Genomic DNA, 26677 nt, shown 5'->3' with positions numbered 1-26677 from the left:
TACTATGTCTTACTGCCTGACAGCAAATCCCAGCAGAATTAAGACCCTAGTTCGAAAAAAAAAGCAAACAATTAAGCACACACATATGTATTTATTGAATTCATATGCATTTTCTTTAAATTACACTCATGCTTTGGCTCTGCTTAATGGGGAAGAACTGCTTGTGTCCAATGCCAGTTGAAGAAGAATGAGGCTTACTATGCTGAACTGAACACATCACCTACAGAAGATGTTTCTAAAGCCATTTTCCCTCTTTCACACCGGAGAACTGCATTTCCCTCAGGCCAGTGTTTGTTTCATTGACAAAAATTTAACCCATTATGTGGGACAAGACATGATCCATTAGTTAGTTGGGTAATCTGCAGCTTCACCAAGCATACAATCTCTATTTGAAAACTGTCTGCAATGTGATTTATGATGTAGAAGGCACATCTTGTCATTCATAATTCAGTAGAGTGAAATGAATGCATGTGCACGTCCAACAACTTGTTCTGCCAGCACACCAAGGAACCACTGTATCAGAGATCAAAATTACACTGCATGTCAGATCACAGCAACAAGTTTTTTGTCTAAGTTTGCACTTAAATCATGACGCCAAATTTCTTTCCTTAATGGACAAGCAAGGTGCGAAGTTTCACATAAGGGTATATGGTACGACCCAAACCCCACAAACCAACACCAAACTTGCATGTGCTCTCTGGATAATAACTGCTCAGTGCAATGGTCCAGGAGCTCTTATCCATTTATATAGACATCTACAGAGCTGAACAAGTCCTTTCTTAGGAGAGCTACCGCAGGAAAGAACTGCATCTAAAAATAATTCCCTCACTGGGACTTGCTGAAAACTAGATAAATTAAAGAGATAAAGGAGGGATTACAGTCTTCAGCAGACTGTATGGCCACAGTGGTCTGACAACATTGCCTCTTCTCACCCAACATGGCTGTTCCCCATCAATGCCATCCCTTTGACATACAGGCTGTAACATTCTTACGTTTCCTCCCTAAACTGTTTGCATCATATGTGCCAAAATCTGGTTTAACATTTAAGATGTTTGACTGGCAATGTCTTTTAGAAGAGTAAAACAGAACATAAATTGTTAATCCACACATAGTGGCAGCAACCCTGCTGCAGGCACAGGGACCGAGAGAGGGTAAAAGAAAACCACAAAACCCACACAACAACCAGACACTGTAAACTGTATGACTTCTAACCAGTGTCCTGTGCACAAGCATGACTTTAATTTCAAAAAAGGCTGCATGCCATTGAAAGGTTAAATGACTACCACATGTGTGTATTTTTGGGGGATGGCTAGCAGCATCAGATGAAGCTACAGAAGTCCCAGCTGTGGTCTTGATACTGGAACAGGCACAAGGCCAGAAGAAGAAGCCCAAGTGTTCACAAGAACGGGAGGGGATAGACCGCTGAAGACTGCATCACCTCCAAGCAGACTCAGTGCTGAGCCCTCAAAGCCAGAAGGCTCAGGTCTGCTACCACCAAACAGACGAAGGCAGACAGCTGAAGTGTGCATATGTATTTACTTGTTCCAGAACAAAAAAAGCTTAAAAAAAAAAAAAATTAATCTGCTTGGAATTCAACTGCCAGGATACAGTGATGCTGAACAGAGAAAAATCAAATGAGCCATGAAACAAAAAGAAAAACAAAGCAGGCAACCACCACAAAGCAACTAGCAGAAATAATTATGGTGAAGCTCAGTGTCTTGTCTGTGCTATAAGTGAGGAGTAATGCCACCGAGTTCAACAGGGTTACACTGACACAAGACTCAGAATTAGACCTGAAGGATGAGGAATGAGGATCAATAGAAGGTATACCAAGTACCTGAGAGAGAGTTATTTTTCTACCAAGCTTATTTCACCATTGATTAGTTCATTTCAGACCGTTCCATATGTGCATTTCCATCTCCCAATAAAAAAAGCAGTTTTTGAAGCAAAGCCATTGCCCGTGCTGCTATGTAAGGAAAGATCAGGTTACTGACTACATATACAGGGAAGACCACCAGACAAGTGGAGAAGCTTGATGCTACAAGCATGGTGGAGAGGTTATTCCAAGGAATCCATCTTGCTACAGCAGCCCACTAAACATGGAAATCGACACAGAGTCCAACTCTGCCCTCAAGAGCCTGACCTAAGTAACTGTTTATGAATCCCAAAGTGGTTTAGTCTCTCTCTAGAATGACACTGCAACAAAACGGCCACATCCCTGCGCTACCATTCATTTAAATGTTTGAGGAGCAGCAACACAGGCAAGGTCTTTGCCTGATGGAGCAGAGTGATAGGCAACATCTGCTTTCCAACCTTGGTCTTAGAGCTGGTTGTGTTTCCTTGGCATGTCTCCACACACAGGCCTAATTCTTAGCAGAGACACACCTCCACCACAGTTACCTGCAGTCAGAGGCACTCAGCATCCAAAAGCATTTATCGTCTTTTCTTATATATAGCAAAGGTGACCACTCAGTGCATGTATGAACTGCACTGCCTTGCAAAATGTAGGTCTGATTTTGGCAAATATATAACTACATATATATAGCTGCTTCATTGATGAATGAAGCCATGACCTCAGTGGAACATCTGTACTTGAGAGTAAAGCACTGTCACTGGTACCCAGGAGAGCACTAGAGATATAGTTACCCAGGCACTTGATAAATCACTCAGCCCTTAACTACATAAGAAAAGGTAAGGCAAAAAGGAGGGAAGGGGCTGTCAAGTCATTTTTCTACAGTGGAGAAACAACAGAGATAGAAACAATATTTGCTCAGTCCTGTCTGCTTTTACACAACTAAAATCAGGAGTTGGATTCGATGATCCTTGTGGGTCAGTTCCAACTCAGGACATTCTGTGATTCAATTCTATGAAAGTCTATGATGAGACAAGATACTTGACTCACGTCCTTCACACAGACAGGATAAACAAGAGCAGACAACAGCTGAAAAAGGGATCATTTCTTAATTATTCTTCAGGTGAAGAACCTATAAACACGTCTGTGCAAGAACTCAGCAGAATATGGTAAATCCTCCCTCACTTCTGATGGGATGAGAAGTATTTGCTTAGCTGTTCCTATCAAACTGACCCTTCTGCAAACGTTCTGCTACCCAATAATTTGCTGTAACTCCAGCCCTCTCTTCTCAGATCCCAGGAGGAAAGCTACTCTACAAGAAGGACCCTCCTTCTTGTCTGTAAAGGCAGCAGGTCTCTCCACATGGCTTTCTGGCCTGCTCATATCCATCTAGAAATTTCCTCTGCTCCTCTTGTGGCAGAACCTAGCAGGAATTGCTGTGGTTTAGACTTTGTTCCATGGCAGTATATGGTATCTTAAACAGCCATTTTTCAATATGGGATACAGGCCTTTCTGTTGCAGAACAAAGCAGAGAAACAGCATAGCTTAAGGTTCCAACAAAAGTAAGCCACAGATAACCTATATGACAAGTTTTAATTTTCTGGAGGTGGAATTGTGAATTTCTCATATGAACAGGACTGAGGACTTCTAGTTAATCATCAGGCCCCTTATTAAACACACAATTAGCTCTTCATATCTCAAGCTGCTCCCAGAGGGTGAGCAGTCCTACTGCATCTAACTGCTGCTCCGAGAGATTATAAGAAATCTGCTGGTAGGGGGCGATGGATGTCCATGAATTTGCTACCTGCCTGCACAGCAAATCTTTTTTTCTTCACACAGCTAGAGCAGGATCATACACAGAGAAGGACATAGGTTCTAATGGCCAAGTTAGGTACCACTAAGTCTTTCAAAATTTTAATTCCTGGTATCTCTATACAGAAAGGTTTAGAAGGTTTGAGATGACTTTGAGGTCAAGTGATCCTTGATGCTGTCCACGGGAGCTCAAACCAGGCACAAGCCTTCCTGTCCCACTGACATGTAGCCAGAAGAAATGGCTTCTCATCCTCAAATTAGGTTTCTTACCCAGGACATGGAAGAGTTAATGCTTTGATGAATATTTCAAGTCAAACAGCCCCAAGAGGAAAAACACATGATAAGCCACAACTGTGGTTATTGCATCTTCTGGAAATGAGAGGGGCAGGACTGGGTTCCCTGCTCCCCCTGAGCCAGAGCAGAGCCTGGATTCAGAGGAATACTCCACGAGACACTGGCCCCCTTCTTCCTTCCTCTCCTTTCTCAGAACAGGCTGCCTAAACCTGGTCAGCCTCCAACTCTGAAATTGTTCAGAGCTTCAAATCTCAAATTAGGTCAGTCACCTGCTTGATTGCCTGTGAAGGCTGAGATATTAAATCCCCCTCCTCTCCTCAAAACTCACTCCTAGCAAGTTGAGTTGGTTGTTAATTTGGTAACCTGATTCTCCCCAGGCTGTGCATTGGACAACCAATCCATCGAAGTAAATTCAAGTGCTTGGCAAGGCATCTAGTGGCTGGGTCATTACAGCAGTCAGGACCACAACCTCATCAGATCCATCAACATCAAGGGAATCCAGTGCCTTATTTGAAGCAAGGAATATATCACCTCAGGGCACAGACTAGTGAAGCTACTTGCAATGTTTTGTACCCTTATTGTTTATGGCCACATAGGACTGAGCAAACATACCAATGGTGGTACATTTTTGTTGCCTTTATAGACAGATGGTCTGATAATGACTGCTGTCATCCTTCACCATGCAAACTGTGCACTTGCGTTCTTGCCTTGAACGACATATGCAATCAGGTCCTTCCTGTGGCTGCTCACTGCTAAATTGGTAGCCCTGGCCTGAATCAGGTCTCCATTTCTGTATGGTGCCGGCCATTCAAGGGCCCTGGAAGCATGCAAAACCCTAACACTGCCTCCCCTCTCCCTCCTCCATGCTGGCTTCAAATCAAATGGAAGATTAAATCAACAGCTAGATTACTGCCCTAAGCACACACCTGCTGACACTTCATGCAGCTGTAATTGCAATGGGAAAGCTACGTGTATCATCAGAAAAGCCAACTTAATTAAAGGCAGTAAACATAACAGGATGTAGAGCACAGGAAGTAGCTCCCATCCTGCAACATACCCTGTGTCTGGATTGGGGGGTTTTCTCAGCCTCTTGTACCCACACTGATGGAAGAAGTAATCTCTAAGCTATCTGAATAAAAACAACTTTTTTAATATTTTCATCTGGAACATTTTGCAGGTTCTTGATAATGCACAAAATTATTATTATAGAGTGACCACCAAGCACATAAGAGATTACATTCAAAACCCAGATGAACACGACTGTGTGATAAATCCCACAAAATTTAATCTGAAAAGGAAGAGAGGTGTGTGGAAATGCAAAAGAAATTTATTTCAAAAACCATAAAAACCCACAAACAATACAATCAGCATTGTTCTCCACAATAAGAAAAATAATTGACTGTTCCCATGTAGGGCAGTAACATGTTTTAAACATGAAGAATATTAGCAAACATTCCTTTTTTAGGTTTACAATGATGTCCTCATACTAATTCTAAATGAAAAACAGATTTAATCAACATAAATGTGTACACGTGCAGCTGTCTGCTGTATGCTATAAACTACTTTCTATGGCAAAAACACATTAGCCTAAAAATACAGCACTTCCATCTGCACATGCTTTTAACATTAATTCAAGTCCTGCTTCGGGTAAGAATTGGAAGAGGTTACAAGATGCTACTCCGCTATGTTTATTCTGTTCTTCATGCATTTACCAGCAGCGATGATTAACATTTTTTTCTAAAGATAGTTTCTCTGTTTATTTCTGGAGGTCTTTCAACTAGTAGCACACCAGTGAACAGTCAAAACATACTTAGCCAAGGAACCCACGGCTGAGCTCCAGTTCAAAAAGTCAGTATTCAGGAGGGGAAAGCAGGTACAGGCTACCAAGGAGGAATTTAGAAATCATCACATGTATAAGCAGGTGTGATGTTAGGAAAGCCAAACCTCACCTACAACTGATAGTTGCAAGGGACACCAAGTGCAGCCACAAGAGCTGCTACCACTACACTGGCAGTGGATGGTATCTGTGGACAAGCCAGAGAGCAGCTGATGTCATTTAGCTCAACTTCAGCAAGGCTTTCCTCACTCTCTGCCATAATACTCTTTTACCCAAGTACAGATATTACAGTCTGGAGAGGTGGACAGCTAAATGGGTTTACACCCTCCCCGCCATCCCCCTCACACAAAGGCAAAAAAACAAACAAACCAACCCCACAAAACCACAAACTGGCTGTTTGGTGGTGTTCCAAGGGCAGTGGTCAATGTGTCACAATCTTCCTAGAGAGTATGAAGTAATCACTGGTAGTATCACAGAGGTCTGGACTTGCCCTGTTGACAAACATGTTGCTGGAATTGATCATAGAGTACTTTCACCAAGTTTTGGAGATGGTCCCAAACTGGGGATCAGTCAATGAGCTTAAGGGCAGGGGCTGCCACTCAAAGATTTAGACTGGTTGGAGGAATAGCCTGACAGGAACCTCATGAAATTGAACAAAACCATATGCAAAGTCCATCCTTCCCACAGGCACGACATCTTGCTGGCTGTGAAGCAGCTCTGCTGAAAAGGCCCCTAGGGGTCACGGTAGACAGCAAGACAAACATGAGCTAGCAATGTGCCATGACAGCAACAAAGGCCAACAGCATCCTGGACTGTGTCAACAGAAGCCTAGCCAGTGGATAAAGGCAAGCAACTACCACCTTTCACTGAGAACTTGCTGGATCACCTCTAAAATACCACATTTGGTTTTGGCATCCTCAGTAAAAAGGATGAAACTGATGAACTGAAGCAAGCGCAGCAACAGACCACCAAGATAGTCAGAGGCTAGGGTACCTGCCCTATGAGGAGAGGTTGAGGGACTTGGGCTTGCTCAGTCTAGGGAAGAAATGGCTTCAGAGGGATCCAAGAGCAACTTGCCAGTAGCCAGAAGTGAGTTACCATGAAGATGGTGCCAGATTGTTCCTAGTGGTACAGGGTGGGACAACAACAATGATGGATGTAAACTGAAACAAAAAGAGGTTCTGACTTGGTGTGTGGGAAAACTTATCCACCATTAAGATAGCCAGGCAGCAGACCATGTTGCCCAGAGAGGTTGTGCTATCTTCTTCCTTGGAGTTTTCCCAAGACCTAAATGGTTGAAGGCCTGAGCAACCTGGTCTGACCTCATCGCTGACCCTGCTCTGAGCAGGAGGTTGGACTGGAGGTCTCCTGAGAACCCCTCCCACCTGAGTTATTCTCTGTTCTCTAATCAGCATTAGTCTCCTTGCCTCACTACTTCTCTTAGAATATTACTTTATTTAAAAATTCAATACACAATAATCCATCAGGATGAGCTGAAATAATGTTAATTTAATACTGGACAGCATCAAAACTCTTTCCTCCCTCTAAGTCAGCCAACTCCCACACACCCAGTGGGCAACTACTTCACTGACCCAGTGACATCAGCCATGCCATTTCTAATGCTGTGGAGATGTGCCTACCACTCATACTCAAAGACATTTGTGCTGCTTTATAAACATGCCACAGAGCCTGGGAAGGAGAGGATTAGAAACATGCAGGTTCTAGCATCTGGAATTTATCACCTCATTAAAATCTCAAATGTGATTGCAGCTTACAACAGGAGGAAAAATAAACAGAGAAGACCTATCGGATTGGTCATTCATACCCAGGAATATGCTTCACCCTGCAATGAGGGAGACATTCACAATCACTCTAATGAAACTATTTCCATCAGCAAAATGTAAGGCAGCCTTCCCTCTACTATTAAATCACAATTTAGAAGTCGAAAAAACAACTGGAGTATCTTAAGTGCTGCTGGCATCTGCCTACAGAGACAGTGATTTCACAATCTAATGTATTCACTATATTATTATTAACATTATTGCCAAGTAAGAGAAGTATGTTGACTATCTCTTCCACCAACCACCAGCACTTCAGGTACATCTACAATAACACTGAGCTGGCTTATTTAAGTAAGAGTGGGATGAGGATCCTAGTAGAGGATCGGAGTCAAATCTGTTACGACGTCTTTAATTCTGAATTGCTTTCTGTGCATATACACAAGCAGATGTATGATCTAGCTCTTTAAGCAAAGTCAGGGATAACTTGGCTTCCTGATTTTCCAAAGGATAAGAACTAGACTCCAATGACTAATTCCTTTCTCTGCTTCATATTTGTTTACTTATTCTTCCAGGCCACATAAATAAATGGTTGTTGCTGAAGCAGGAGAAAAGTAGCAACTGGCAATATCTTGTGACTAGAACACAGAGAAATGGCTGGTTTGGGTAGAGAAGTAAGCTAAGAGCAGTCTCGAAAATTTTCTGTATCAACACTAGAAGACTAATGTATGTCTCTAAAATTCCCAGGAAGCTTTACATGATGGCTTCTAGCCTGAAATAAGCTATATCTTAAATTAACAGATTCACATAGCCAAGGTAGAAAAGTTTGGAAAATGATCAATTCCTCAGACCAGCCTTAAGAAACATGCTTGAAATAAACTAAAGCTTACTGTTGAGCTATGAAGGCTAGAACAATTATGCCAAGTGGAAATTTTAAATGGTACTAATGCCATTAACTACTTGGACAGAGACATGTATCATTATTTCTGTAACAGCGACGTCCAGCCTTCACCTTAGCTGTTAATACAGAAAGCATAACCGAAAAGTTTTAAGAAAGCTTTAAGCAACATCTCTAACAGCTTTTTCTTTTTAAAATAATCACAACAGAAGACAGATTGAATCAAAAACAAAAACAAAAAAACCTCAAGCTCCAAAAGAACAGTCAAATCACTGCAAGTTTTACCCCCCAATCTAGCTGAATTTCCAGTACACTTATTTTGGCACAATGATTTCTTATCCCACGTTCCTCTAACTTTGCAGACACAGTCTTATCTCTGTGTTTGGATGGCTGAAGTAGAGCCTTTACAGGAAAGATTAACTCGGCTATCTTGCTTTTAAACTTCTGATAAAAGCAACAAACCATTTTATGTGACAGTCCACCTTGGACTTCTATTACTCTGAGCAACTGAAAGAGAAGCAGGCACCTTCGAGGAGGATGTGCCTGCTCAGAAGAGATAAAGCATATGGACATGTCAGTCCAGGGATGCCGTGGTCTGAGTATGCCACACTAGGTCTGTGAATAGACACAGGATGTGGTATTTCTGAGCTGACAAGCCAACCTTTTCAGTATAATACAAAGTGTCCCCAAGAGACACCTGACACATGGTCAGCGTGGGACTGAAATCACAGGGAAATCATTAAAAAGGATTGCATTGCTGGGTTTCATAAGTCTCCAAAGACAGCCTCAAGACCAAAGGAGAGACTACATATGTTAACTGGGTAGAAAAAGCTTCTGCCAGAAAACCAGTGACAGAAAGGAATGGAATCTATTGCAAACTCATTTGACTAAATATATCTGCTTCTTTCAAATTGTTGCTCCAGAAATTGTAGGATAAAATAAAACCTGTTTCACTATAGCACATCCTAGTTCTAGATTTACACAGAGCATATATTCTCAGGATAAAGTTACATATTATGCCTTTAGAAGATTTAACATCTAACCATATGCTAATGGATAAGATCCTATCCATACCTCCTCCCCCACAATATGCAGAATACTCCTTTCCCATTTCACCAGTGTTCACCAAGAACTGTACCAAGCTGATTCAACACTGACTCAAATGGGCTGAAATGAACAACTTTCTGTGGGATCAGCAAGTTGAATTAACTCATTTAAGGGTCAAACAAGTGCCAAAGCAATGGGACTTCATTGTGCCCTTCCTCCACCATACAGGTGTGAAAAGACAGCACAGGTAGGAAGCAGCTGAGAACCATAGACAAAAGAAACTGAAATTGCAGAAGTAACAGTGTAGGAAACCGCAGGAACCACAGACGTCAATGTCCTTCCTATCATTTTGGTGCAAGCCCCCTTTAAAACTACCGGGCTCCTATGCACTCAAATACCCTCTCTTCCCTCTTTTCCACATTTCTTCACTTGTCACACGTTATCTATTCTTTGAGCTTTACCGTTCCTAAATCCTTGTTGTCTTTTCTTAGTGTTCCTTCTTCCCCACTTAAATTTATAATCGCAATAACAACAATAGCATTAATGTGACACTCATCACCATCGCAATCATCACTGAGCACAAATATCTTACCCCTTTTCCCCTTCCTTTTTCCATTTACTTACACTATCCAAGGGACTGACAATCGCAACATGCTCATACAATGGCTCAGATAACAGGGTGCTGCAGTAAAAACAACACACAAAACTACTACTAACAGTCTTCTGATTGACCTGACATAGTGAATATACAACAGTCTTCCCCCCACATCAAAATGTCTCCCAAACCAACCAGCAACCCACCAACACCACAGCCCCTTCTACAACTTTCTTCCTGCCAGTATTTAAAGCTGTGTGCAATTCCAATTAACCTCTTTGACAGATTGTAAAATAAACACACCACACTTTTCTGGAAGATACTCCATTTCAGCACATGAAGAAAACTGTGAACTAGTTCCCAAAAAGAAAACAATTAGAAAATAATCTTGCATGCATCACATCTATTGGAGAGAGTGAGCCTCCCCCTTGTACCCCTTGCTTTTGCAGCACTCAGTATGTATTTACCTATGGCACAAAGAGCCTGAGCTAACACCCCATATTCAAGTAGCTACCCGTTTGTATTACAAAGGGAGACAAACATGGGCTGCAAAAGCATGTGGGCAGAAACGTAAGCAGAACACCAAGGTGATGATGAATAACACACTCCTGAATGTCAAGGTGCAGTGGGATTTTCATTATTTCATAACATCCCAGCTTCTTTCCCACATTGCAGCAAAATAAAATAAAATGTAGGTGGAACTAAAGTCCTGTTGTTATTAGCATGCAAAGAAAATGAATTTATTGAAATTCACCCATCTGTTCTGGCTGACCATTTATGAGTAATTCTCAACATTTCAGTCACCTGAAAGAAAGACAGCGAGTTCTAGGCACAAACACTTCCTAAGCAGTTAATAGTCAGGATCACAGATGATTAAGCCACACAGTGTTTCATCCTTTCAGTGAGCTTTGTTTCTTGCCTGGCTTCCTGGCTGCTTTTTGTCTCTAGCATTTCTCTCATTTCTGGCAGATAAAGTGGAGGTGGAGAAGAAAATGGAGGAAAATTCTTGGGCAGCATATGGATTATAGTAATTTCCAATCCTTCAGCAAGGAAGAGCTTGCTCAGGGAACAGATGACCTAATGCTGCTACCTACTCCTCAACCTCACTATTTTATTTTTTTTAAACTCATGTTTACAGATGTTTGCAATCATAAAGTTACACAACCCAAGGACAAAGTTTAGTACGTTCATGTCCCTTCTGCCCCCAAATCCACAGGGAAGATACCTCCCACCCACACTTTTCCTTCACCTTTTTGGTGTTGTTGTGGGCAATTTAAAACAGAAAACTGCAATTCAGAGAGACCTTCAGCCATGAACCAACAGGTCATTGACATATCGGTCACACTCAAGCCTGATGTGAACATACATGCCACTTATTAAATGGACAGGTATGCCACAGATAACAAATCATCCCAACTCCCTAAATTAAACAACAGTATTAGCACAGGGACAAACTTACTGTCAAAGCATTCTTGGTATTCTGCTCGATTACCTGCCCTTGCTCAAAACAAAGGGAAAACTGTCCTCACAGGGCTCTACTTATGTTTCCCTTCCAGTGTTCTGAAATAAGAGCTGTTTAAGATCTTGCACTTTTGTTTTCAAATTGGAAAGGTCACCTGGACTGGGTGGCAAAACGAGTCTGTACACTATTTTTAATAAGGAGAAAGGGAAAAAGATGGGACACGGTGAAGAAGGGAAAGTTTATTACACCTTCATTTTAAATTAGAAAAAGTCTTAGGGAAGTTATGGAAAAAACAGAACTAGCGAAAGGAAAGAACAACACTCTAAAAGCCTACAGATTCTAATTCTCTCTTCAGCACCAGAAAACTCAACAAGGAAAGTGATGACTACTTACATATAATATGTAGGATATAATCCTTCAAAGTACCAGCAATGCTTTTTGGCCTCTGTACACTACAAAGAAAGAAAAATATAATATTAATATTTACATAAGACAATGGATGATTATAAATACAAGCATGGAGTATTTATAAATACTGTGACTTTGAGCAATTAGAGAAGGTTTCTATGGCCAAAGATTTCACAATCCTGACACACGCAACAACTAGGAAGTCAGTTTATTTGAATGGCAACGTGCCACATTAGGATTCACACCCATCACATGGGGCTTTGTCTGCAGGGCCCCATAGCTTCCCATGATTCGTTACCAAAGTCAGTAGATTCAGTGCAGACACAGGATCCCTGGAAGAACTGGTGTTTTAAAAGACCAGGGAAAACTCAATAGGCTGTTGTGGTTGTAGTTACTTAAGAGAACTCCAAGGCATAAGCTATGCATTATGACTATACAATAAATTAAATAACTGCAGTGAATGATTCATCTTTCTGGAAGTCTGTGGTGTGCAGAGCCAGGCTCAGAAAGGAGCAGAGTGGAGGACTCATCCATCCCATCTAGTCTTCCTACAGCCTGGAAATATCCCAAGTGTTCATTAAAGTACAGGGGAAAGGAAACTGCTTTCTGCAGCCCAGCAGTATTGTTCTCTTTTGCAGATTGCCAGCACATCCTTCTTCAAGGATGACGACAGGCATTTTCTCAGCATGTGGCAACACGGGAAGCGCACATTGTTACAGGCGTTACCAGCGTACAGACGGCAGCTCAGAGTACTAGCCGCGCTTAAAAAAAGAAAACCAGATGTCAGGCCCAAACACTATATACAAGGCACAAAATATTTCTGTGTAACCCGTTGACATCGCTAGCATAAAATGCCGTCTTCATTGCAAATGTAGCTCAAGGAGCTCCACCACAAGTTACATTATCTGATCACACACAGCCAGGGCATTGTGGGACACCCTACGCATAGCAGCAAGCAATATCTTGCTAAGGTTTTAGCAATAATTCCCTCTGCTGCTCACACCTGAAACCCCATGTTGGAGAGCACTCAGCACACCAGCGGTGCTTGGATCATCCTTCATGTTCACTTAGCAGCTCACCTTTAAATAATAGCTCCTATAAGTTCATTAGCCTCCCTGAATATCAGACTACTATGTGAATCCAGTTAAGACAAAGACAAAGTGGTTTTAGATCCCCAACTCTCACTCCTCATGAATAAGAAAGGCCGCAAGCTCTTTAATGAGTATCTGATGAGCTAAATCACAGACAGATCAATTACAGCCCATGAAGACAAACTGCTATGGATTACATTGTTACGAGTGGTACAGGACATAGGGGAGAAGAAGACTTTTGATGTGTGTGATGAGGCGTTTTCACTAATATGACAGGCTCACACCAGTCTTCAAGATGCACAATGAAAGGACTGGAGCTTTTCCCTCATGATAAACACTGTGGAAGCCTCATTCCACTCTTAAATTGATGCCCTGGTCCAGGCAGTATATGCAGGAGGGTCCCATAGCTGCTGCTTGAGCAAGTGGTGTTCAAAGACAAATCTCCACATTTGCCCTATTCCTCTTTTCCCTGCCCTCCTTCAAAGCTTCCAACTTCTTAATGCTTCCTTATGAATATTTTCATCAGCTGGCTGCTTCGTCTTACTCTAAATATGCCAAGTTTCTCTCCATATCACCCTGCAAATGTATATGTATCGTAAACCCAGCAGGTCTGCTGCCAAGTCAGTGAAAAATACTTTGGCACTTCAACTTTGAAGGCTGCAGATCAGCAGGCCCTGGCTAAAATCCCGGTGCCTGCAGGTTGACCCTTTGGGAAGCTCCATTTCAGAATCCAGCCCAGGGTGTACACTGTTAAGTGGTTTTCCTTCCTGCTTCTCAGCCAATATGAGTCACCGTTTACCTCAACAGCCTTAAAGCCTTCGTCAGTCTCAAGCATTTTAATTGATGTTTTCCCAGCAATGTTTCTGAGCACGTGGAGCCTGTGTACCCTTTACAAGTGTAAAGGAGACATTTATATTCAGCACTCATTCTGCTTGCCCTCCTCCCTGTGTTTTAATCCACTTTACGAGTTCTAAAATGCATTGGGAAGATTCCTCCTTCCCACATCTCCCAAACTGTAAGATTTCTGTTCCTGCCTCATAATAATTCTCTGTTTCAGACAGCCAATATGCTTACTGTGATCATCTGCTCCAGCCCAGGAAAGTTTTGCCAATAACAGTTCTTTCTAGCTTACAGCACTTAGGTACCTGTACTAAAAACGCTTTGGTACACAGTCTTTGCTTTTATATGGGCCCCAGAACAGTAGGTACCAATCTCAATTCTGCCTTAATAACACAGTGCTCTGAATACTGAATGGCAGTTGTCCAGCTCTCCTACAAGACAGACAAGCAAGTGGACCTCAAATGTGAGCAGCACAGCAAAATTTGATACACACGACATGTCAAACAGATTTACACGCACAGGGCAAACTGTTCTAGTTCCTGCTGAGTTAAAACTCCTACCGATCTCCATGGCAACTTTATACCAGTAAAGCCCGACATACAGCAGGTGGTTACTAACCACTGTCTCTATTGCTGGTTAGCACATCTCACAAGAATTGACTGCTAAGAATAAGACAGGAATGTCATTGCCTCTAAGGATTTGAAACTCTTGAATAGTCGGATACCAGAGAGATAAACAGAGTAGTCAGGCCACAGATTAGTTTTTCCCATCCCATGCACATCCTCTGAAGCAGACTATGATCATCCATCTCTTGCCAAGATCCACATTATTCTTCTGAGTGGTACTGGCCTCTCAGTTAAGCTGGTGGATAGGAATACAAGCATGGGAGGGGATGTACACCATCAGCACCAGGCTCTCATCCTCACAGAGCCTTTAGAGGATGATGTCCTTGCAGTCATTTGAGACTAAGAAACCCTCAAGAAACCACAGCTGCAGCAACTCATGGCAGTCCACAAAACAGAAACAAAAGGAAGATAACTCCTATTACTGCCACACGAAAGGACCTCAGACATCATGGTTAGTGCCCACTCCACTAGCTCCTGTATGAAGACAGGCTATACCTCAGAGTTTCTAAGAAGGTCACATCTTAAAAAAGTAATTTATCCATTCATTAATAGCAAAAATGTGTGTTTACGGTTTTTAAACAAACTTAGGTACAACCCTGCTGATGCTTTCAGTTTTTCTAGAAGGACTCCACATTTTGCTTATAAAATTCCTCCTACATCCTTTAAAATTTGTCACAGCTATAAAATATAAACACAAGACTACATTCATTTTTTTTTTTTTTTTTAAATAAATGATGCAGGTCTAATTGGGTGTGCATATGTAATCTTTAGAGAATTATTGGTATGTGAATTAACCAGATGCTTGAATACATTCTTTAAGATTGCACATTGGGAAAGAGAAAACATACAAGACTTGGGTTTTTGTTTGTTTGATTTTAAACAAATCAGCATCTGTCTTGTAGCCTGTTTTATTTGACAGACTGCAGCAATGCGAACTTGTAAGTCGTCCTTTTCTGTGGCCTCTATATTTATGCAGATTTCCTTTAAGAAAAGAAATGTGCTTCCTGCCACAGACTGAAAATGCAAATGTTACCACCACTAGTAAGAACAATGAGAAAGAGAAGTTACTAAAACATTAACCAAAGACTGGTTTTGATCACACCATAAAATACAGAATGCAAGTACATATGTATGCACATGGTGTGGGGGAAGACAGCAGGCAGCCTGCTCACTGAATGTTGGATGGTACTCCACAGATCATTAGTTATGCTTTGCAGGATTTGCAGAAATACTATCTCTAGCAGGAATATTCTCCACATTGCAGATCATTATCTTTCAGTCCACAGGATAGTAAAAAGAAAAGAGATCAAATCAATTAATCACTCTTCACAATCAAGGGAGCGGTGAATTCATGCCTAGTGCTTCTATTGGATGTTTAGAAAATAATAATAATAGAGTAAAAACTATTACAGCCCCATCTGCAGATAGTAAATATTTTCCAATACAAGTACCCTCCATTTTTGTTATGGATACCAATGAAAAAAAATCAGCCTGCTGTGGAGGGACACACTTGTGGAGGGCAGCGGGGAGGGTGATTTCTATGTGTATGCTGAAGGGACATTCAGAGTGAGTTTGTGACATCTCCTCAAAGCCAGATCCTGTAAGAGGCACAGGTCTGCTATCGATCACAAAGTCAATGAAACCGTATCAGTTAACAGCAGTAAAGGGTGTGGCTTTTTCTTTTTAACCAGACAAAAAGCTAGATGCTACACAAATTCTATTATGTATTACAGTTGTAAGGACCCAAATAGGTAGATTCAGAATGGGGCAGGGGCAGGAAGTAGGAATTTAACTGAGTGATGTGCCATGCTGATATCACAGAAATGGCTCCTAGCATTCTGGGATGACCCACTTAGTGGCTGCTACCTCCCATTCAGCTGGGTATATGCTATATGTTAGTAGGGTGCAAGCTGATCCAAATGTCACTCTTGTTGCTACAGGGGTCTGCTAGGATAAATTCACAGATGATCAGGAAGAAAGTGTTAAAAGTATCTAAGACACAGAACAAGACCTCATAATTTCTGAGCATCAAACAATCCTATTCCAACATACACCCTCAACACCATATTTCACACAGCTAGATCAAATTAGTAATTGCGGTAATCAGGACACATTTCTGACCATATGGCTCCACAGCATCTGAGAAACAACTGGCTGCATCTGCTGCCTCTTACAGAAAGCCTCTTGAAAAACTCGCTTGAACAAGACCCTTCCAGTTTTATTGGTCACTGCACCTGGCAAGTACTTGGTGGGGCCCAGACAAAAGGATGCGACAGTCTACAGTGCAACTCCAGACTAAATATTCAGTTCCAGAGGGCACATTATTGGCTAAGAACCACAATGTTTTATAGGATCTGGCCTTTAAAATCGTATCAGTTTTCAGAACACTCTCCATTTCAGTGTCTTGACAAGAGCTGAAAGCATTATGAAATACAAGGTGCTCATTAGATGTGGTGCACTGAAATCAGAAGGACTTAGGCATGCTGCAAGTTTGAAAGATTGGATTTGCAGAGACAAGAATATGAGCACACTGTTCTTCCATAGCCAAGAAAAGGGCAAAATATCATCCATTAGAGTTAAGAGACAACATATACTGAAACTGAAAAGTGCAACCTAAGGGTGAAAACAATTTACTACAGAAAATACGTTTTGCTTTAGCCTTGCTCGAATCCATCAGAATTCATCCCTACTTCTTCCCTGGTGATGCTAGCAGCTGAGGGTAAAAGTAGCCCATCTCCAAACTGTTCTAAGAAACCAAGCTTGCAAGCATACTCTTCACACAAGACAGAAGCAACCCTTACTAAAAACCAGTATTATGTTAAGGTATTTTTATTTACTAAGGTAGTCAGGAAACCGCAGGAAACTCTTGTATAGTAGGATGCTGATCCTTTACCAAGATTTCCCTCCCATGTAACAGTAAACAGTACAGATACTATTTCAGATACACAGTTATTTCATCAAGACAAAGATTACAAAGTCATATAACCCACAGTATAAAGAATTATTTTCATATATTTCAGAAGGAGTTGTTTCTGGCCAGTCTTTCTGTTTGTTCTCCAAGGAAAAAAAAAAAAAAAAAAAAAAAGATAATATTTCCATACGGGATTCTTAAAAGAAGCAATTTTTCCACCTTGAATTAATCAGTGTGTGTTTTGCAACAGTAAAAATTTTCAGCACAAGCAGCTAATTCTTATGAATACTTCTGGTGCTCAGAGCACGTGCATTAATCATCATATTTTTATTTAGAATTAATGTGAGTTTAGCACTAGATAGCCTCCCATCACAAAGCATTACTTTACATTTAGATCTATTAACCTTTCCCACAAGAGAAATACAAACATCCTTTCCATGCAATTTCATTTCAGAAGCCTGACTGGTTTTTTGTCCCACCTCCATTGTAGAGCAAATTGCAAATGCACTTCAGTTGCAGAATGATACCATTTCAATTTAATATAATCCTTTCATCAGTCTCCTAAGGGAAGAAGAAAAGGAAAAGCAAGAGATCCTCATTTTTCGGAGCCCCCCCGGAGCAGGATGGGGCCCCTGCCTAGGGCACCATCAGCACAGCGGACAGCGCCCTCCCCCACACCCCACTGCGTAGCGCTGCACATCCCGTTCCACACACTTACTCCACGTTGTAAAGCAGCTTGGTGTGATAAATCACCTTAGAAACCCTCACCCACATATATCACCTCACTCGGTTCTCATGTGCGTGCAGCATTCACACCCGCTAAATATTTCACAGCATATGGAAGTGTTAATATGAGCCATTAATAACAACAATTGACTGTCTTGGATGGAATAACCATATTCAGTCTTCAAAATGTTTGGGAAACCATAGTTATGATAGTTATTGTTGTTATGCGAAATATCCAACTTTGTCAGAATGTCAAGCCGGATGCTTATGAAAGTACCAAGAGAAAAGGTTAGGACTTGCTTTACATTCTTATTTCTGCATTCATAAACTCAGAAACATTTGTACAAACATAAAAGCTGGGAGGTTTTAAACCTTTCTGGTGGGTCTGACCTTACACTTAAAGTTCTTGTGGCAGATCTGCAAGAAAGCATGAGGCATGCCATATACTGAAAGCATTTTCACCCAAGAAAAGCAAAAAAAGATTCCACATTCCACTGGAGTCTCTGCAGCTTTAAGGGGTAGTGGTAGTCTTTTTTGTTCCAACTCAAAGGAAACAGCTGCAACATTTTCCCAACTCCACAAGAACTGGTTGATCTATTCCAAACGCTACTGCGCAAGTTCCACAGCTCCAAAATTGTATTTAGTTTCTGCAATTAATTGTTTCCTTTTATATGTGCATGAGAAATAAAAGCAAGGTTATTATTTGCATTCTTTAACTACAGAATAAGTCATAAATCATCTTATAAAACAATCCATAAAGTAGAGTGCATGGGGGAAGGGATCATTTGGCAGGAATAGAAAGTAAGACCATGTGAAGAGTGAGGATATTTGCTATTTTCACCCTCAGTTTCTTTAGAAATAAAACAAAACAAATGCTAGGTTTTACAAACAAAATGATTTGGTGATAGACTGATTTTACTTTTACACTTCTAATGAACGTAGGCAACACCTTCAGTGTCACCATCAAGACACAGATGCCAAACTTGCTTTCCTTTGACTAAGAACTGGAAGTTCATCTCCAGCCTGCACCGTAAGTAGCCACTTATTCCTTGCAGGAGCTGATACTATCTAGAGCAGTATTAGCACCGAAGTCTAGATTTGGGTTTCCCCCATTTTTATCTAAAACCACGCCAGCATTCATCAGCATTCATTCCCTTCAGTTCATGCTAAACTGGCAAATTTGCTTGTTTCCCATGTGTATTTCATTCTTCTGCTTTAGCATCCCAAGAATGAAAACATAGTTTAAATTACCTAGTACTTAAATCCTCAGAGGGTATCTTTCGTCTCCCCTAATAATAAAAGCAAAGCAAAGAAAGACTGAGCAAAGGAAGATGGATTCAGAAACCAATTTTCTCAGTCATTTGCTATACAGACAAGATTGAGGCAGCAGCAGCATTGTACTACAGATGCCAGCTAGTTAAACTATGACAGACCATCCAAGACTCCAGGAAAATAGATTTCTTTGATGGTCACCAGGACTAAGGGCAGTTGCTTTGGGAATTCCCAGGCTTTGTTCTGTTGGTGTTATACATCCTCCAGATGCTCATTTGTTCTGCAGAAAAAGAGCATGAGCTGACAGGACAGAGCACAGATGCATAATCACAGCAACTCTTGCTCCTGTCCCTACTACCCCTGTTTTTCATTCTTGACATTTAATCCAGTGATGCACACTTTCCTCAGATCCTTCTTACAAGAAGTCATTGGAAAACAAAATATTATTTTAGTCAACTAAGACTTTTTCCTTTTCAGTTTTCTGATGTGTGTATATATATATATATATATATATATATATATATATATATATTCCAAAACTGCAAATACTGGATCCAAATACTTTGTGCTTTGAAGTCCTGCAAACATCTGTAACACTTAAGGTAGCAACTACTCTGTCCCATGAAACAAGATGCAGAGTCCTATGACCAATCACACAGCCAGTGCAGGGAACAAAAAAAAAAAAATCAATAATAATGAAATATCATCTAGAGTGCTGTTCCCCTGGAAGGTATGCAAGGCTAAGGCAAGTTCTCACCTTCAAGAGTTCATTCTAGAAACCCATCATGTTTAGTTTTAGATTGTTGTTAGGAGCATCTGTTCATTTTACATCAGATTACACATGCCGTGTGTGTTAAAAAAAAGTGAGCATCTGCATACAGTGGAGAGTAAAGAGGTTACCTTGGAAACATTCTGATATTTGAAAACCAGTTCCTAAAAAACCCCAGCAAGTCAGAATCCAGGTGCTTCTTTGAGCAGAAGTATCTACTTCAAAACTCTACTGGGAGAAGGTTTGTTCTCAGTCAATCCCCATCTGCATCACAGTGAACTGTCAGATGCCTACTTACAGATACTTCCACGAAGAGCCATTATTACTATGTTATTTACATCCTCACAAGGCATCTCAGTCTCTCAAGGGAAAAGCACAGATGCATGATTTATGGTACAGGCCCAATCTGGTTTAATGACCAAAGTGGGACGGGAGAAACAGTTCTAAACAAACTTTCGTTCATTTGGCCCAGCTACATTAGACTAACTACCTTGAAGTAAACACTGAGACTCAAGTAGTTACACAGCAAACGTGAACATGGTCTGGTCTGCAAGGCTAGCTCATTGACCAGGGCTGAATTAGTATATTAGAACGCTGAAATATTATCATCTCCATGTTACAGTCCAGAAAACGGTTTGCTTTGGGACTCAGTTCCTGGAACACTGGGAGGAGTTTATACATTTGAGTTCATCCAGGCTAATAATCAGGTTTTTCTATTTTTGCACCCAGCCTATTAAAGTTCCTACTGACTGGCATCAAACAAATCTTTCTCAGGCCAAAACTCTCCTCAAAGAAAGAAACAGCAGAAGAGTTTAACCAAGTGTAATTTGAATTTGTTTAACAGGTCAGTTCAAGCTTTCAGGGAGATGCTCTGTTGTGGCTTTTGAGCAAACACTCACCAGGTGGACTGAAATATCAATGCCTTTTAAATTAAACTAAGAGCCTAAACTGACTCCTACTCAGACAGTCCAATACACTGCCATAGTGATGGCATATGATTATTAAATTCCAGTGAGACAAATCCAACAGTTGTACCTCACAACTACTTATCTGGGCATGAAGAAATACTAAGCACTTGTCCTTGGAGTATTTATCATGAAAGTACTAGAATAGCAAATAAATAGTCAACACTTTCTGGCAAGTAATGATGCCTACTAATGGCAAAGCATTTTTCCAAATGAAGTAACTTCTTACAAAAGACCATAACATTTGCTTTTTTTCTATTAAGAGACTGAATGTACCTAAACAATAATCTCCAGTGTCCCAGTTTGACAAATTTCAACATAATCCACTAAGAGTGTTGACAGAGCTGTTCTTTTAAATCAAAAGCACACCAGCATTTGGCACTTTTTTAACAGTATCTTTTCCGTCGTTTGAGTGATCACTTGAGTTTTTCCATACTTAAAATAGCTTCTTGGAAGGAGAAGAAGAAGAAAAAAATAATCTACTGCAGATTCCAAAGATGACTGTCTAGATAGAGATACTGGATATACATAACCAGGCAAATTCAAATAATCTCTTAGTTTAGCAGCCATGTCTCAGCTCCTATTGCTTTTCACTCCTCAAACCACCCACTGCATAACTTGATGAAGGACATGCTTGCTGTGGATGCCTCCTCTCCTGCTCAGTCAGTGCATGCTCTTTGCCCAAACACACATCCAGATATGAGGATTTTCTTGGAACTCCATCAAGCTTTCGGTTTTCTCTAATAACACTTACAATGCACATTTCCTAGCCATCACTGTTGGACCTCTAGTTACCACTCTTTCGGTCTGTGGTTCATTTGATGTTATGTTTTCCTTTACTCCTGCTTGCAGATGGTACATCGTACTCACACATGAGGAAGTTACTTGACAAGACACAAAGAAAAGCCAGGATGCTGCAATGAATCCTGCTCTTACCTTTGACACAGGCATGACAAATTTCTTCACTAAGGCTATTTCCTCAGAAAGAATATCTGAGGCTACCTCGGGGGTGTCCAGTAACTGAGAACTGTGAAAGCGAGATGAGGTATAAATGAAACATTCGCTGTCCATTAACACGCAGTCCACACTCCAAAAAAAGCTCAAGGTCCTTGCCTGGAGGTATTGCTATGGATGGATAATAGCATGAGATATGGCTATAAATGTTTAATTTATAAACCTAGCAGCTAGAAAATTAGTCAACTAGACTGAAAGTGTTGAGGATTTTAATAGTGCCTGCCCACATTAACAGATGGAAATAGCACCAATAGCTCAGAAATGTGCACAGATGCATTCACATACTTGGTCTGTATTGACAACATCATGTAAATTGAATTTTCGGATAAAATTCAATCTCTGAGCAGTGGGCAATGCCAGAGGCACTGAGGGCATTGCTTCTGCTTCCACATGGCACAGCTTGGCTTGCTGCCCCTCTCTTCAGAGGCCTGCCGGCTCATCTTTCAAGTATTACAGGGTCCATCCCAGAGGAGAAACAGCACCACAGAATGAAGGCACTGAAGCAGCATCTTAGTTCCTACATTTTTTCAGAGAAGTTCTGTGCAGCCAAAGCACCCTTTAGACTGCAACCACAAATGCCAACTCAGAATGGGAGAAAAAAGTGGAATAGGAATAGCGGGACAGAGAAGCAAGCAAGGGAATGATGTGTCAAAGACAATCAGCAAGATGAGAAGTGGAATAAAATTTGTGTCTAATTCTTCTTTCACCAGGGTGTACGCCAGCTGGAATTAGCAGGTCAGAAGCAAAGCATCAAACCAGAATCACGTTTAGTCATCCTTGTGACCCCACAGGTGTAGTTTTCAGGATCTGGATTATCCAGAAGGATGTCAGACCCCAATCAGGTCACCTCACCTTCTTCCTCCTGCTCCTCAGAAACAAAACCATCAGGCAGCAGAAGAGGCTAACCAAAATAAACAGCAACAGCTCTGAACCACAGTCAAGGCTTCTTCCCAGCACTTTTCCAAACAGGCTTCAGAGGTCAAAAACCAACAGGGTGGCAGCCAAAGAAATCAGAAAGGCAGACTCTGAATGACCACCACAGAAGAATGACAGCATGTTGCGAAGGGTGTTGGTGAGGGGCTGACTTCACAAACTTCATCATTTTTATACTGCAGATAGATGGCTGGTTCACCTCTCCTCCATGTGAGGCGGCAGCTCCCATTTCTCACCAACAATAGAGTTTAAAACCAGGAGACCTTTCTGACAAAGAAGCATAACATCATGAATTAGCTACAGCTTCTCATACCAGCCCAGGCTGGAAATCTTGTTATTTTCCCATAGTACATAGCAAAAAAACCCAACCAAGCAACACAACAACAATTTTTTAAAAAATAGTAATAAGAAAAAACAAACAAAAAGTCCCAGCCAAATAAAAAGCAAACCCTTTGTTTGGAAAAGGAAAAGCCTGGCACCTCACCATTGAGAGGCTGCTCTCCCTTGGCTCATGCCTGCCACAACACTGTTTTTTTCAATGAAGATATGAAAAATTGTAATAGTTTAAATGCAGCGGTTCCAACTCATGTCAATAAAGCTGTGTTTCTCTAAAGCAGCAAAAACCTTTAGTTTACAGACTCTCAGATCAGACATCAGATACCAAGTAAAACTTAAGTCCTTCAAATATGTGAGTAAGATTTCACAGACGAAGAGGACCTTGTGTTATTATTCATGGTAGTGATGTTATGCACTTACACAAGTGTTAGAGGGAAGTGGTTTGGCTTTGCCATTAAAGTTTTAGGTTACTGAGTAAGAACAGCAAACCACCTCCCTTATTCATTTCTGCTCAAATTCAGAAATACAACACTACATTTTCAATGTTTTTAAAGGAATGACTATGCATTTTTCAAAAATGAACTCCAGCCTAAGGAATGGATGTCTTCCAATGAGCTGGGTCACATAAAAAGATGAAAGAACCAGAACACTTGCCTCTTCAGTTAAAAGAAAAAAACATTCTTGCTAACTTTCTTGTTAAATTGCTTTTCAGATAAACAAACAATTCACTTATTTCTACAGTTGCTCAATGGCAAGGCTTCTAAGGAGCATCTTGTGCTTTCAGAAAGGGTAATGCTACAGGACAGGCTTCCTCTCATTCACTCCTGCTTTCAACAAGTGCTTAGTCAGAACATTAAAATGGCCACAGATTAAGCAAAAACCTGATTTTTCCCCTAAGTGACCCTTCCAGCTGCTGTTTCTTGCTGTGTTCCAAACTTCAAGCCAACATCCTAACTCCTTGTGAGGGATATTAATACCAAGTGCTCCAAAAAGCAACAACAACTAACACTGTGATATCCATTCTCCCCCAGCATCATCTCCCCGTCTTCCCTCTGCACCCGCAGAGCTGCCTGGCACTGTGGGAAAAGGAGCAGAGCAGGAACATGAACCCCTTTGGTACCGAAGCAAGATGCCAATTCATGGATCTGACCTTTTGTTTTAAAGCATGGTCTCCACCTTGTCATTCCTGACCCATGATCATGCAACTTCCAGGAAGAAATCCCACTCACTGGACTACTGAAGGATAATTAAGAAATAGTGTTTTACAATCATCCTCTTAGGTTTTCTTAGCTTGATTTTTAGGGTCTCATCCAAAGACCACTGAATGCAGTGGCTGCCATGGATTTAGGTTTATGTGTCTGGCTAGGAGAATAAAAAATAAAACAAAGTTACTTTGCTGCCACCAATCTTTATGAAATTCTAAGACAGATGCTACTAGCAGTAGGACTTTTAAAGGAGAGGGCTGACCATTGTAGGTGCTGGTTACCTCACCATGTGTCAAGGTGCCACTAAAACCCTGAGAAAGTCATACCAGCAACCAGACTAAGAGGCCCATGTAACACTGAATAAAATGCTAGGCTGCCCTTGGTACTATTTGTTTTATGGATGCTTTTGTTCAGCATAGCCTTTTTTTAATTAAAAACAAAAAGACAGTCTCTTGGGGGATCTATTTTCCTTTCCTCTTCTGACTTCAGCTCAAACACACCAGAAAAATTACAGCCACAGTACAAATAAAAATAGCTGAAGAACTTGCAGCTGTTGTTAATTTCCAAAGTATTCAACATTGCCCATTTAATGATGGAATAATATGCTCTAGTTTCAGTCCTGGCACAAGGCTGTCTGAGCAGGAGGCAGATATTTTAGCTCACGCAATTGCCAAAGGCAAGTCAACAACTACAGCAAGCAGAGAAAGGGCAGGATGATAAAATTATGTAGACCACTGGATGTCCACACCAAACATTTTCTCCTGCTTTTTCTTTCTCATTTATAATTGTTAGTCAACTCACCAGCTGACTAGGTCAGGCGTGCAGACTTACTAGCATGTATAGAAGGAAAAAAATCTGCTTAATAAAAATTCATGAAGTGGAAAACATTTTTACAGCTGAAGAGCTGATTTTTCTTTCTATTTAAGTATTGAGTGTATCTGGTGTGTAATGCATTACACAGAGAAGTTTTGCTTCCTTATAGAATAATTGAATCCTTGTGGTTGCAAAAGACTTAAGATCATTGAGTCCAACCATTAACCTAACACTGTCAAGCCCACCACTAAACCATGTCCCTAAGAACCTCATCTACATGTCTTTTAAACAACTCAGGGATGGTGACTCAACCACTTCCTGGGCAGCTTGTTCCAATGCTTGACAACTCTTTTGGTGAATACATTTTTTCTAATATCCAATCTGAACCTCTACTGGTGCAACTTGAGGCCATTTCCGCTCATCCTATCACTTGCTACTTGGTAAAAGAGACCAACACCCTCCTCAGTCCCTGAATAAAGTCTTTAACCAATTTGTCTATAGTCTGTATGAGTGGATTTCCCTAGTGTAGTACAGAACGAAGTAATAGCATATATTTGTAGGGAACAGAAATGCATCAAAACATTACTCTTAAGCTTGGCAAGGAGAATCTAAAAACTAAAACCACATCTAAGCACAAAACCCCCTGAAGCACTGAAGTCAGATGCAGCAGAAATGCTTATTCAACTATATCTCTTGTAGCTCTGTCTTCAGTTGCTAAGTATCTTCTCGTGCTTACCTGCTTACAAACTAGTCTGTGCAGAATGAGTAGAGAGACAATGCTTATAAATTCACACACAACATCCACGAGTAGCCATGAAGTGCAAAAGAAAAATTAAGACTTAGGTACAGGAGTAAAATTCAAAGGCTCAGAAGTGACAGGGAAATTGGGAAACTGTTGATTATCACTGGAAATACAGAGCTTCTGTCTCTGGTTTGATTCACCTCATTCACATGCATAAAGGCACAGTTAGAAGTCACAACGCCAGAGCATTCAGCAGATAATATTTGGCGGAAAAAAAATCTGTTCTCCTCTTGTTAAGGCCGCACTGGCAGAGCAAAATTTAAAACATGGTAAGTAACAGTTTTAAAGGGGAAGAGAGAAGAAGAAATTTTTTTTTTTTTAAGTCAAAACTTGCAACATTGCCAAGACACCACTATTATGCTCAGATACAGTTTTAATCTACTCCAACCAA

General features: G+C 40.9%; 1 protein-coding gene across 1 annotated transcript in view; it reads right to left on the bottom strand.

Annotated features, from left to right (window-relative positions):
• Window positions 1-26677, bottom strand: part of VOPP1 (VOPP1 WW domain binding protein) — a 72389-nt gene that overhangs the window by 15613 nt on the left and 30099 nt on the right. Inside the window, exon 2 of the mRNA XM_065052103.1 lies at window positions 11969-12027. Within this exon, the coding sequence (XP_064908175.1) occupies window positions 11969-12027 (59 nt within the window). The remainder of the gene's footprint in view (window positions 1-11968; window positions 12028-26677) is intronic.

This window comes from Columba livia, chromosome 2 (assembly GCF_036013475.1).
Source record: "Columba livia isolate bColLiv1 breed racing homer chromosome 2, bColLiv1.pat.W.v2, whole genome shotgun sequence".
In the NCBI taxonomy this organism is placed as follows: domain Eukaryota; kingdom Metazoa; phylum Chordata; class Aves; order Columbiformes; family Columbidae; genus Columba; species Columba livia.
This window is presented reverse-complemented; position numbering and strand designations above follow the sequence as displayed.